The sequence below is a fragment of the Microtus oregoni genome, unplaced genomic scaffold (genome assembly GCF_018167655.1).
Source record: "Microtus oregoni isolate MIOR12 unplaced genomic scaffold, Mior012 000048F_ref0000485, whole genome shotgun sequence".
Lineage (NCBI taxonomy): Eukaryota > Metazoa > Chordata > Mammalia > Rodentia > Cricetidae > Microtus > Microtus oregoni.
In genome coordinates, this window is record NW_024543222.1 from 9,824,446 (window position 1) to 9,838,114 (window position 13,669).

Here is a 13,669-nt window from a genome sequence, read left to right on the forward strand (position 1 = left end):
TTCTCTGCAGCTCATGGAACCTTCTCGAAAATTGACCACATACTCGGTAACAAAGCAAACTTCCACAGTTACAAAAAAATATTCGTAACCTCCTGCATCTTATCAGACCACCATGGATTAAAGTTAGAATTCAACAACAATGCTACCCCCAGAAAGCCTACAAACTCATGGAAACTGAACAGTCAACTTCTGAATCACACCTGGATCAAGGAAGAAATAAAGAAAGAAATCAAAGTCTTCCTTGAATTCAATGAAAATAAAGAAACAACCTATTCAAACTTATGGGACACTATGAAAGCAGTCCTGAGAGGAAAGTTCATAGCACTAAGTGCCCACTTAAAGAAAACAGAGAAAGCACACATTGGAGACTTAACAGCCCACCTGAAAGCTCTAGAAAAAAAAGAAGCAGACTCACCTAGGAGGAGTAGAAGACTGGAAATAATCAAACTGAGGGCAGAAATCAACAAAATAGAAACACAGAAAACAATCCAAAGAATCAATGAAACACAAAGCTGGTTCCTAGAGAAAATCAACAAAATTGATAAACCCCTATCCAAACTAATCAAACGGCAGAGAGAGAATATGCAAATTAATAAGATCAGAAATGAAAAGGGGGACATAACCACAGACACAGAGGAAATTCAAAGAATCATTAGATCTTACTACAAAAGCCTGTATGCCACAAAACTGGAAAATGTAAAAGAAATGGACACGTTTTTAGATAAATACCATATACCAAAGTTAAACCAGGACCAGGTGAACAATCTAAACAGACCTGTTAGTCGCGAAGAATTAGAAGCTGTCATCAAAAACCTCCCTACCAAGAAAAGCCCAGGTGCAGATGGTTTCAATGCAGAATTCTACCAGAACTTCCAAGAAGAGCTTATACCTATACTCCTTAATTTGTTTCACAATATAGAAACAGAAGAGTCATTGCCAAATTCCTTTTATGAAGCTACAGTCACTCTGATACCAAAACCACACAAAGACTCAACCAAGAAAGAGAATTACAGGCCAATCTCACTCATGACCATCGATGCAAAAATACTCAACAAAATACTGGCAAACCGTATCCAAGAACACATTAGAAAAATTATCCATTATGATCAAGTAGGCTTCATCCCAGGGATGCAGGGCTGGTTCAACATACGAAAATCTATCAATGTAATCCAGCATATAAATAAACTGAAAGAAAAAAATCATATGATCATTTCATTAGATGCTGAAAAAGCTTTTGACAAAATTCAACATCCCTTTATGATAAAAATCTTGGAGAGATTAGGGATACAAGGGTCATACCTAAATATAATAAAAGCTATTTACAGCAAACCGACAGCTAACAGCAAATTAAACAGAGAGAAACTCAAAACCATCCCACTAAAATCAGGAACACGGCAAGGCTGTCCACTCTCTCCATACCTCTTCAATATAGTGCTTGAAGTTTTAGCAATAGCAATAAGACAACATAAGGGGATCAAGGGGATTTGAATTAGGAGGAAAGAGGTTAAACTTTCATTATTTGCAGATGATATGATAGTGTACATAAGCGACCCCAAAAACTCCACCAAAGAACTCCTAAAGCTGATAAACACCTTTAATAATGTGGCAGGATACAAGATCAACTCCAAAAAATCAGTCGCCCTCCTATACACAAAGGATATGGAAGCAGAGAGGGAAATCAGAGAAGCATCACCTTTCATGATAGCCACAAATAGCATAAAATATCTTGGGGTAAATCTAACCAAGGAAGTGAAAGATCTATTTGACAAGAACTTTAAGGAATTGAAGAAAGAAATTAAAGAGGATACCAGAAAGTGGAAAGATCTCCCTTGCTCTTGGATTGGAAGGATAAACATAGTAAAAATGGCAATTCTACCAAAGGCAATTTATAGATTCAATGCAATCCCCATCAAGGTCCCATCAAAATTCTTCACAGATCTTGAGAGGACAATAATCAACTTTATATGGAAAAACAAAAAACCCAGGATAGCCAAAACAGTCTTATATAATAAAGGAACTTCTGGAGGCATTACCATCCCTGACTTCAAACTCTACTACAGAGCTACAGTATTGAAAACAGCTTGGTATTGGTATAAAAACAGAGAAGTCGACCAATGGAATTGTATAGAAGACCCAGATTCTAACCCACAAACCTATGAACACCTGATTTTCGATAAAGGAGCTAAAAGTATACAATGGAAGAAAGAAAGCATCTTCAACAAATGGTGCTGGCACAACTGGATGTCAACCTGTAGAAGAATGAAAATTGACCCATAAATATCACCATGCACAAAACTCAAGTCCAAATGGATTAAAGACCTCAATATCAGTCTGAGCACACTGAACCTGATAGAAGAGAAATTAGGAGGTACCCTACAGCAGATGGGCACAGGCGATCGCTTCCTATGTATAACCCCAGCAGCACAGACATTAAGGGCAACATTGAATAAATGGGACCTACTAAAACTAGAAGCTTCTGTAAAGCAAAGGACACTGTCACTAAGACAAAAAGGCAACCCACTGACTGGGAGAAGATCTTCACCAACCCTGCAACAGACAAAGGTCTGATCTCCAAAATATATAAAGAACTCAAGAAACTAGACTTTAAAATGCTAATTAACCCAATTAAAAAATGGAGCACTGATTTGAACAGAGAATTCTCAACAGAAGAAGTTCAAATGGCCAAAAGACACTTAAGGTCATGCTCAACCTCCTTAGTGATCAGGGAAATGCAAATCAAAACAACTTTGAGATATCATCTTACACCTGTCAGATTGGCTAAAATCAAAAACACCAATGATAGCCTCTGCTGGAGAGGTTGTGGAGGAAGGGGTTCCCTTATCCATTGCTGGTGAGAATGCAAACTTGTGCAACCACTTTGGAAAGCAGTGTTTCGGTTTCTCAGGAAATTCAGGATCAACCTACCCCTGGACCCAGCAATACCACTCTTGGGAATATACCCAAGTGATGCTCGATCATATGACAAGGGCATTTGTTCAACTATGTTCATAGCAGCATTATTTATAATAGCCAGAACCTGGAAACAACCTAGATGCCCTTCAATGGAAGAAAGGATGAAGAAAGTGTGGAATATATACACATTAGAGTACTACTCAGCGGTAAAAAACAATGACTTCTCAAATTTTGCATGCAAATGGATGGAAATAGAAAATACTATCTTGAGTGAGGTAACCCAGACCCAAAAAGATGAACATGGGATGTACTCACTCATAATTGGTTTCTAGCCATAAATAAAGGTCAGTGAGTCTATAATTTGATATCCTAAAGAAGCTAAATAAGAAGGTGAACCCAAAGAAAAACATATAGCTATCCTCCTGGGTAGGGGAAGTAGACAAGATTGCCAGGCAAAAAATTGGGATCTTAAGGGTGGGGTGGGAGGGGGTAAGGGGAGATGGGGAGAGAAAAGTGAGAAGGGTAGGATGGGGAGAATTTGGGGCAACGGGATGATTGGGATAAAGGAAGGTTGGATAGGGGAGCAGGGAAGCACATATCTTAATTAAGGGAGCCATCTTAGGGTTGGGAAGAGACTTGGACCTAGAGGGGCTTCCAGGTGCCCAAGGTGAGGTCCCCAGGTAGTTCCTGGGGCAGCTGAAGATAGGGAACCTGAAATGATCCTATCCTATAGCCACACTGATGAATATTTTGCAATCACCATAGAACCTTCATCTGGCGATGAATGGAGATAGAGACAGAGACCCACACTGGAGCACTGGACTGAGCTCCCAAAGTCCCAGTGAGGAACAAAAGGAGGGAGAAGATGAGCAAGGAAGTCAGGACCAAGAGGGGTGCACCCACCGACGGAGACAGTGGGGCTGATCTATTGGAAGCTCACCAAGGCCAGCTGGACTGTGACTGAAAAAGCAGGGGATAAAACCGGACTCTCTGAATATGGCGGACAATGAGGGCTGCTGAGAAGCCAAGGACAATGGCACTGGGTTTTGATCCTACTACATGTTCTGGCTTTGTGGGAGCCTAGCCAGTTTGGATGTTCACCTTTCTAGACCAGGACGGAGGGGGGAGGACTTTGAACTTTCCACGGGGCAGGGAACCCTGACTGCTCTTCAGACTTGAGAGGGAGGGGGAGATGAGTGGGGGGACGAGGAGAGGAGTGGGGGAGGGGGGGAGGAGTGGGAGGCTGGGAGGAGGCGGAAATTTTTTTTTCTCAATAAAAAATAAAAATAAAAAAATAAAATCTTCTTTGTCAATGATCTTAATGCAAAACGCTTAAATTTAGCCTCTGGCAGAGATTTGGACAAGGACAAAAAAAGCCACATTATTTGCCAAATATCGCACCAAAAAAAAGTCTCCAATATTATTTCTCTCTGAAACCTTTTGAGCTGGGTTGCTACTGGCCACATTGCTCTCAGTACTATTTTCCATGCTCCTACTAGAGTGGCCCACTAAGCCAATTTACAGTGTTCAACTGCTTTTCTAATCCAAAGTACCAAAGTCTTTCACATTTCTCCAACAAAAAGCATGGTCAGGTCTATCACAGTAATACCCCAGATCTGGTACCAATTTCTGTCTTAGTTACTGTTTTATTGCTATGAAGAAACACCATGATCAAGGCAACTATTATAAAAGAAATCTTACCATTTTTAGAGGGTTAGTCCATGATCATCATGGTGGGAAGCAGGTAGGCATGGCACTGGAGCAGTAGCTGGGAGTTTAGTATCCTTATCTATGGACAGGAAGCAGAGACATACTGATTGAGCTCAGACATGGACTTTTGAAACCTCAAAGCCCACACCCCAGTGACCTACTTCTTCAGCAAGACCATACTCACTCCAAGAAGACTATACCCACTCTAGTGGGTACACACCTCCTAATCCTTCTCAAACAGTTCCACTAACTGGGGAGCAAGAATTCAAATATATAAGCTTATGGGAATCATTCTCATTCAAACCACCACAGAGAGAGAGGGTGAGAGAAGAAAGAAGGAAGACAGATAATGGGTACTAAAATGGAAGGAGTAAATCTAGTGTCCTACAACATGATCTGGTGGCTATAATTTATAATAAAATGTTCAATACTTTGAAGAACTAAAAGAACTCTAGCTGTGCATAATATGTTGTAAGTGTATTCACTAAGTTTTAATCTTAACTATTATTGTTATTTTTAAATTTCATATATTTTAATGGGTTAGCTTCTTTCTTTCCTAATTTAGCTAATTTGCATAAATTAGTTTATTAACTTTAGTTCTTAACTTACTAGTAATCTACCCCCTTTTCCCTCCTCAAATGCATGTTGGATTTTGATCATGAAGTTCTCTTCTAGGAATAATGTGGTTTTAATCTGTTACTCCATTCCCTGCATTCATATCCCTGTGGATTTTTGGTGCCTTTTTTGTAAGATTCCAGGTAGTGTTAATGATAGCAAGAGAAAGAAGGCAATCAAAAGCAATAGACTTTTTTTTTTAGTGGGGGCACTTACAATTTTCTAGCCATTAGACTGGATACATAAATTTAACTCCCACAATAATCATATATATGGCATGTTCTATATGTATGTCAACATTTATATTTCTTGGTTTCAAAAGCTGAAAAATATTGAGAGCGAAATGTTTAAGGAAATGGTGCAAGATCAGAGAATTAACTTTTATTCTAGAGTATAAATACTAACTGCTTTAATATTGTCCCTATTATTTAGGAGATCTCCCTCCTGCCTACTGTACCCAAAATCTGACAAATAAAACACATATGCATACACCCACTCTTTACGTTTTCATTTTATTATTTTCCTTTTAAATACAGGGCCTTTAAGGGTATATATAAGGTCCTTTGCATATATATGTTATGGCTAGTAGCTTGGTGGTTTTGTGGCAATCCTAACAGTGGGAGTAGGTGTTCTCTGACTCTTTTGTCTGCTCTTGGGACTCTTTTTTTTCCTATTGGGTCCCCTTGTCCAGTCTTAATATGAGAGTGTTTGCCTTATCTTATTGTATTTCATTTTGTTTATTTGGTTATTGTCTCTTGGAGGTCTGCTCTTTTCTGAATGGAAATGGAAGAGGGTGAATCTTGGGAGAAGGGAGGTGAGGGAACTGGAGGAGGGGAGAGAGAGGTAACTGTGGCTGGAATATATTTTATGGGAGGAAAATCAATTAAAAATGTGTCATAACGACAATTAATGAAAAAGAGGTCATGAGTCAGAAAGCAAGCAAGTAGAGGTGGACTGGAATGTTTGGATGGAGAAAAGAGAAGGGAAAGATGATGTAATATTATCATCTCAAAAAAAGAGATAATGAAATGTATGTTATATGCATGAATGTGATGTATGCACATGTGTGTGTGCGTGTGGATATGAGAGGAGGCCAGAGGAGAACACTGGGTGTCCTGCTTTATCATCCTCTACCTTACTTCTGTAAGATAGAGTCTCTCCCTGGATTTGGTGAGCTGTTGACCAGTGAACACCAATAATCCCTCTGTCTTTACCCTACATCACACTGTTGCAGTAGGGCGCTTGTTGGTTCCTGGGTTCTGACTAGCTTAGACCTAAAATAATCATGCAGAAACAGTATTAACTAAATCACTGGTTGGCCCATTAGCTCTAGCTTGTTTTTGGCTAACTCTTACATCTTAATTTAACCCATCTCCATTAATCTGTGTATCGTCACATGGCAGTGGCTTACCGGCAGTGTTTCAGTATGTATGACTCTGGTAGGGGCTCCATGGTGTCTCCCTAACTCCACTTTCCTCCTCCCATGCCATAAGCCAAGACAGTGGCTTATCGGCAGTGTTTCAACATGTCTGACTCTGGCAGCAGCTCCATGGTGTTTCCCTAACTCTACCTTCTTCCTCCCATGCTATAGGCCAAGCCAGTTCTTTATTTACTAACCAGTAAAAGCAACACATAAACAAAATGACCTTCCACACCATTGCATACATGCATGTGCATGGCTATATTCAGCTTTTCCGTATTAATGTATGGATCTGAGATCATGCTCTAACCTGCTAGGCCACCTTTCCAACCCTGGGTTTTCATTTTCTATGTATCACAGTGATTGGACAGAAACTTTATATCCTACTTTCTCCTGGGGTAGAAGATGTGAGATCTTTCTCTAGTCTCTGTTTAGCACTGAATAGTTGTGCAAAGCATCTAGATTCATGCAGGCAAATGAATTTTAGATTATTTACCTGTCAGTGATAAAGCCTAGGTCATGGAAACACTAGGACACCAGGAGGCCTAGTTCTTCACACACACTTGTCCCGTTGTTTAGTACTTTTCATTATCCTTTATTCCCTATTTTTAAAGTTTAGTTATACATATCAACTTCTAATTTGGAATGTATTTTCCTGATATTTCACTGTCCTACCTGGAAGTTTCATCTTCCTCATCATGTTAGGTCACTATATTTGTGGGACTATTTTCACATGCAAATTTAAAATACAATTAACCATAATGAAGAGAACAGTCTAGATCCAAGTTCAGCGAGAGACTTTGTGTCAAACAAATATGACAAAAGAAAAGGCCAACAAAGCATGTATAAGAAACAATGAGGAAACAGTAAATATATTTAATAAATTGTTGGTATTAAAGCTCTGAGTTTTAATATAATTTTAAGAAAGGCAGAGTGAAAATGATTTCAAAAATAAAATATACCTGGGCAGTGGTGGCTCACACCTTCAATGCCAGCACTTGGTAGCCAGAGGCAGGGGGATCTCTGTGAATTCAAGGCCAGCCTGATCTACAGAGTGAGTTCAAGGATGGCCAAGGATACAGAGAAACCCTGCTTCTAGAAACTAAAAATGAATTAAATAAATAAATGGAATATAAAGAATATAAAACAACTATAGTAACAAAATTAATAGAAATCTTAATTATATTTTAAGTGACTTCAAAAGATTTGTTCTACTATTGAAACAAATTTTTAAGTATTTGAGAGCTTTATTTTACAGTTCTGGGACCTTAAGAACACCTCTGTTAACTTGTTTGTTTTTTACAATTTTTCAATGTAAAAGATATGTTATTTCGCTTTTGTCTACTTTTAAAAGTAGAATTAGTTGCCAAGTATATCATCATGGCTGTAACTGTTATTGTCCTAAATTGTCTCCTATACTCTGGAACATTTCTCTGATTTATGATTATTAACACATGTGGAATCAGGAGCCATGTCAAATATTTGAGATTTCCCAACCCATGGACTTTGCTTGCCTGTTTTGCCATTTGCTGCGGCAGGTCGAAAAGTCTGCAGTGCCTTTCAGGCCCACTGTGCAATGAGAAGAGAATAGATTTCAGGTTTTCTAGTCCTGGTGCATAGACGTCTGAATACTTCTATGTGTTTTAGTCATTTAAAATACATTTTATTTTGCCTACATAACTCATAAAATCACACGTGACTGTGAACAAGGTAGGAGAAATACATTTGAAAATAATTCTTCATTTGTCTACCGTAGGGATCTCTCCAGAGTAGACTATAGATTACTTTATTTTTTAAAAGAAAAAATAGGAAAAGAAAAGAAAAAAAACTTTCAGCCTCTGTTATTTTTCCCACTTCGCATGAAGTTGCCAAGTTGAAGACTAACAGCTGTGTTTAGCTATGTGTAGTGAGAAAACACGAATTAGTATTTTCTCATACAACTTTAACGACTTAGTTTGGTTAGTTAACGTTTTTACTCTTTTCTTGTCTTCTCCATCTTAATTTAAACATATCTAAAAGGCTTAAACAAATATTTTTTCTTATTTTCTTTATTTTTTCCTACAGTAGAAAGGCTGAATGAACAGGCATAGGGTTTGTTTTATTCTCAACCAATCACAGAGCAGTGTTTCCCCAGGAGAATAACTGGCTTACAGGGAAAAGGGACACACAAAACAAAACAAACTCGTCATGTGCAGCTCGAATTGACCACATCCCTTTTCAGAGCAGATTGAGTAAGAACGACCGAGAGTAACCACCTACTTAAGAAATATATGAGGAACCAGAGATAATGTTTTAGCTGGCGTACTAGGAAAAAAGAGGACCGTGTGACTGCTTCCAAGGAACGTAAACATCCCCAACAGTAAGTAAAGCTTAGCGTTATATTTTGTACTCTGCCAAGTAAAACAAATATTTTTGTGCTCTGCTAAGATCAATCTTTTTTTCAGATGTTTCTAGGAACTTAAATATTTTAAAGTTATTTTAAGAGCTAATTTTTAATTTTTCCCCAATTTTATAGATACAGCAGTAGAACCTCCAGCTTGCTTCCATTCTAGCCAAGGGAAAACTGCACAAAGTTTTATTATGTAAATTTAGAAAAGAATAAATTTAAAGATTATAAAAACTGAAAAAGTTTTAAAATTTATTTATTTGAAAATTTTCTGGGCAAAATTATTCTTTCATTCAGTTTCTATTATTCTTTTCTTAAAAAAAGTTTATTTTGTACTTTGCTCTCAGAGTTATAGAGTGGCATCTATAATCACAAAATTGAGGGAAGTCTTATTCTCCTTTTGTCAGAATCAAGTAATTTTGAGTCTGGACTATTACCCTAAAGTATATTCCTTTTGAGAAAAGTTATTCAGTTAAATGTATTTTATTTCAACCTGAAGGTAAGTATTCCAAACATATTTAATTGGGATTGTGTATAATGAATGTAACTTATCGTTCAGGTGGGTTTAAGAAATCAGAATTTTGTTGTTGACTTGATTAGTTACGAAATATTTTTTTACTAAAATGCAAGGAACAAAGACAACTATTAATAGAATAAAACTAACTGAATTACTTTATTCACATCTTCAAATCTGTTTTATACTTCTCTATGTTCTGCGCCATAATGACACATTTTTTCCAGTTAGAATGTTCAGTTTTATTGTAAGAATGTGACATCCGACCATCACCCATTCCTCCAAACACCTTAAAGCAAATGTGTTTAAAGTAAAAAAAATTCATCACAACTTGTTGCAACAATATTTTACAGCATTTCATGACAGTTATTACGTGTGGTAGATATTTGAATCAGAAATACAGTCACGAAACTTTCTTCAATGACTCTTACATCTTTGGCTCACTTACTGTTTGTTCACCTAATGAGCAGCTGGGATGAGTATGAAGGAGATGAGTGTGTATCAGCAAACCTGCGTCCTTCTGCACAAGAATCTGCTCAAGAAATGGAGAGGGAGAAGGGAGAGCTTCTTGGTATGTGCAGACATTTCACCCTTTCCTTGGAACTCTGCTTTCCGTGACCAGTTATTTCAAAGATTGCATTATACTTAGCAGACTAGGTTCATTACTTTTAAGGTTGCTATTTCTAGCTATATTTTTTAATTGAGAAACTCATAAAGGTCTGTGACCAATGCCATAGCATTACGAAGACTAAAATTAGAACATTTTTAAAAAGATAAAGTAAAAATTATTTGTATGATGATTGTAACAAACATTAAATGATCACGTGTCCTACATTGGGAGCCAAGACATAATACAGATTGGTAAGTATAATATGAGAAATCTTAATTTTATTGTTTTATATTAAAACCTTTTGATTTTCTACATAAAGATTCTGGTCAAGGATTACAAAAGAACACCTTGTTGGTTTGTGCACAGCGCATTGTTTGAGTGGTGGTGCAAGTTTCGGTGGCTTGATGCGTGGCAAGCGTCCAGTGTTCACTGTTTGCAGTACAGTCAGAAGTAGAAGAGAAGGAGGCTGAGTGGGAATACAGCTTTTTCTGTTTATCCAGGCACCTAGGCTCCTTCCTCTGGAGACTCTGCTGTCTCCTCAGACCCTGGTAACCTCTGCTGAAGTACCGATAGGACGAAGAAGAACTGAGACAGAGAGTATAGTCCAACCAAGACTGTGACATGTACCATGTCTGCTCACTTGCCATAAATGCTCGAACACCTGTTTCCTCTTGCACTTGTATGTTAAGAGTATGTTCTACTTAAGACCTGCAGTTTTCAAATTGATTCATTCTATATTAACTCAATGTGGTCACTTTAAATAAGTGAACAGGAGGTGTCAGTAACTAGAAGTAAATCCCAAAGACAAGGACATAAGTGATTTGTCCAGATCAGTCCTTGCATTGGTAAGCTAAAATGGCTGTTAATGTAAAAACTCAACTGTATTTTCTCTTTCTACATTGTTTTGAGAGTGCTTTGCGGTTACTGGTTCATTTCCCCCTTGTATGGCAGTCAGAGTAGAGAAAGGTGTTCTTGGGCATTAAAGAATCCTCAATTGCTTGAAAAAAAGTGTGTTCTAGCGTTATATCAAGAAGGAGGAAATGATTGCTATTGGTGATTCACTAGAGAGTATCTGCCACTCAGTTTCTACTTATTCCGTTTAGTTTCTAATAAAAAATATAACAACCAGCAAGAAACAGTGTGATTTCCCACTTTGTGCCTTATGTCTAAAATTGATTTTCCAGACAATCAAGATTTTCAAAGTTAGGTATCCCACTGTTTCCAAATGACCACTGAAATCATTCATGATTTAATACAAAGCTTTAGATCAGAGAGTGATACATGTGGCCACTAACACAGAATTTGTTTTTAGTTAATTTTTTTTCTCAGAAGAATATACAGCAATGAGAAATTATATTATATGGAAAAATTTAACTTGTCTTCAAAGTTCTTTGGTATTGACCAACTTGAGGAGAACTATATCTAGCCTTATTATTTTTTTCTCTTAATTTTTTTATAGGAATGGAGCATCCCAATTATTATAGGACTGTATATGGGGCAGTTTTCATTTTTCAAAGAAAATATGCAACTCCCTGAAATCCCACCTCAGGATCTTGGAAGTTTAGATGAATTTAATGGATCTTCTATCATGGTTTTTTATACACCAGTCTCTAACATAACCCAACAGATAATGAATAAAACAACCTTTTCTCCCTCTATGAAAGGTAAATAAGCCAGTGGGAAGAAAGACTTAAACTTATTGGTCTTATAGATTCATAATTTTTAATAAGATGTGTACATGTTAGTTTGAAGCTACAGTAAAACGTCATTCTAATAAGTTCAAGCATCAGGATAGCATATAATCTTCTTAGGTTTTTGTTTTCTTTTACAACAATATCTTACACTTCTTTCAGCTTCATAGAGACCTATTAAAACATGAGCCTATGTTTATAGGCTTCCATAAGTTGAAGCTTTAAAAAATGCAAATTGAAAATTAGCATCTTGAGAAATGTAGTTACTGAGGTATGTATATATTTTTAGCATGGATATCCAATTATTGAGATTTGTAGCTTGTTAAAAATATAAGTAATTAGGTCATGGCTATTTAATCATAAGTTCATAAGTATGAGCATTAACGATGTGTAATCTGAAGGTGATATTCTTTCTTATGTACAGTGTAGAATGCACAACCTTTGAAGGTTTTGAGTTTAAATAAGGCCTGTTTTGTAACCAAGACTAATAAAACACATATTTCATTTGTGCGCAAGCTGGGTGTAGTCTGGTTATTTATTATTTAATATTCTATTTCTAATTAATGACATTTCTGGTTATTTAGAGTCTGTTATTTTGTTTCTTCATGAGACAAAAATCCTGTCAGTGGTTTTGCTTCCGGAGGAATTCTGGAACCCTCAGGGTATAGTGACAACAACAGTAGGTTGTTCTTACCCTCAACAGACAGCAAGGTGGGCTTTGTCCCCTATCTGCCACCTGGCTTATTAAAACCTGTAATTTGCACGCACGATTGTTTTCTGTGATTTGAAACAGTAAAATAATATTTTCTAGGTTGTCTTTTAGTTTGTTTAGTTTAAGTGGGAATGTCTATAAAAACATGGCTCAGTTTAATATCGCATTTTGTTTTGGTGAAATATTGTACAACCCAGTATATCTGTTTTTACCTTATCCCTCACAGGAACGAGAATCATTGGGTTGCCAAGTAAGAAAGACTTGGATAATATGCTTCTGAAGAATATTCCCCATGCTCTTGGAATCATATTTAATGACACCTTCTCTTACAAGTTAGAAGTATTTCTGTCACATGGATATCCATTTTTGAAAGAAGATATATTAGGTGACTTTTCATTTAAAACATTCTTGTGACAGTCTTTGTGTTTTCAACAAGAGGAACAGGTAGGGTTGGGCAACAGATACTTTCAGTTTCACAGGAGAAAACAGACTAACATTTGATTGTGACTGTTATATTAATTGTAGAGGTTTATTTCACAGCACTGCAGAATAATTCAGCGTACATCTGTTGAGCTCACAGTTCTAAGGAATGATCGGATTTCAATGCTGGATACAGCAGCCATTGATTAGGAGAGACAAGCGTTGAATAGCTAGTTGTAAGGGCGAGTACTTTTGGTAATTGGATCCAAGATTCTTGATTGTTGGATTAGAGAAGTAACTTTTAAAATAAGACCAAGGGAACAGCAAGTGGGAGGAGCTGAAGATACTAAGTTTCATTAGGGTAAAAGCCTATGAGAGCATCTTATAACAGCTGGAAGAAGAGCATGAAAAGCCAATGGGATGTGCGAGGAGAATGATTTTGAATTTGCATAAGGGCTAGGTCCTGTGCGGCATCTTGTAAACCTGGGCCATTGGGTAGACATGGAAGCACTTTAATCAGGGAAGCATGTGGAGAGTTGTCCAAGTGAAGAGAGAACTCCTGATTCAGCCCAGAGGATTCAAGCTGCAAGAAGTTCAGGGAGAAGGCAATGAAACCTGATGGCCACTTAGATGATAGTGGAGACACTGGAAAGGGGGTAGGCTTGTGGGTTAAAAGGT

The 13,669-nt window shown here is 37.3% G+C and overlaps 1 protein-coding gene across 1 annotated transcript in view; it reads left to right on the forward strand.

Annotated features, from left to right (window-relative positions):
* The first annotated feature begins 8,962 nt into the window (after positions 1 to 8,962).
* Positions 8,963 to 13,669, forward strand: part of Abca6 (ATP binding cassette subfamily A member 6) — a 66,339-nt gene continuing 61,632 nt past the window's right edge. Inside the window, exons 1-4 of the mRNA XM_041635807.1 lie at positions 8,963 to 9,017; positions 10,029 to 10,129; positions 11,628 to 11,832; positions 12,798 to 12,956. Coding sequence (XP_041491741.1) covers positions 10,034 to 10,129; positions 11,628 to 11,832; positions 12,798 to 12,956 — 460 coding nt within the window. The 5' untranslated portion in view covers positions 8,963 to 9,017; positions 10,029 to 10,033. The remainder of the gene's footprint in view (positions 9,018 to 10,028; positions 10,130 to 11,627; positions 11,833 to 12,797; positions 12,957 to 13,669) is intronic.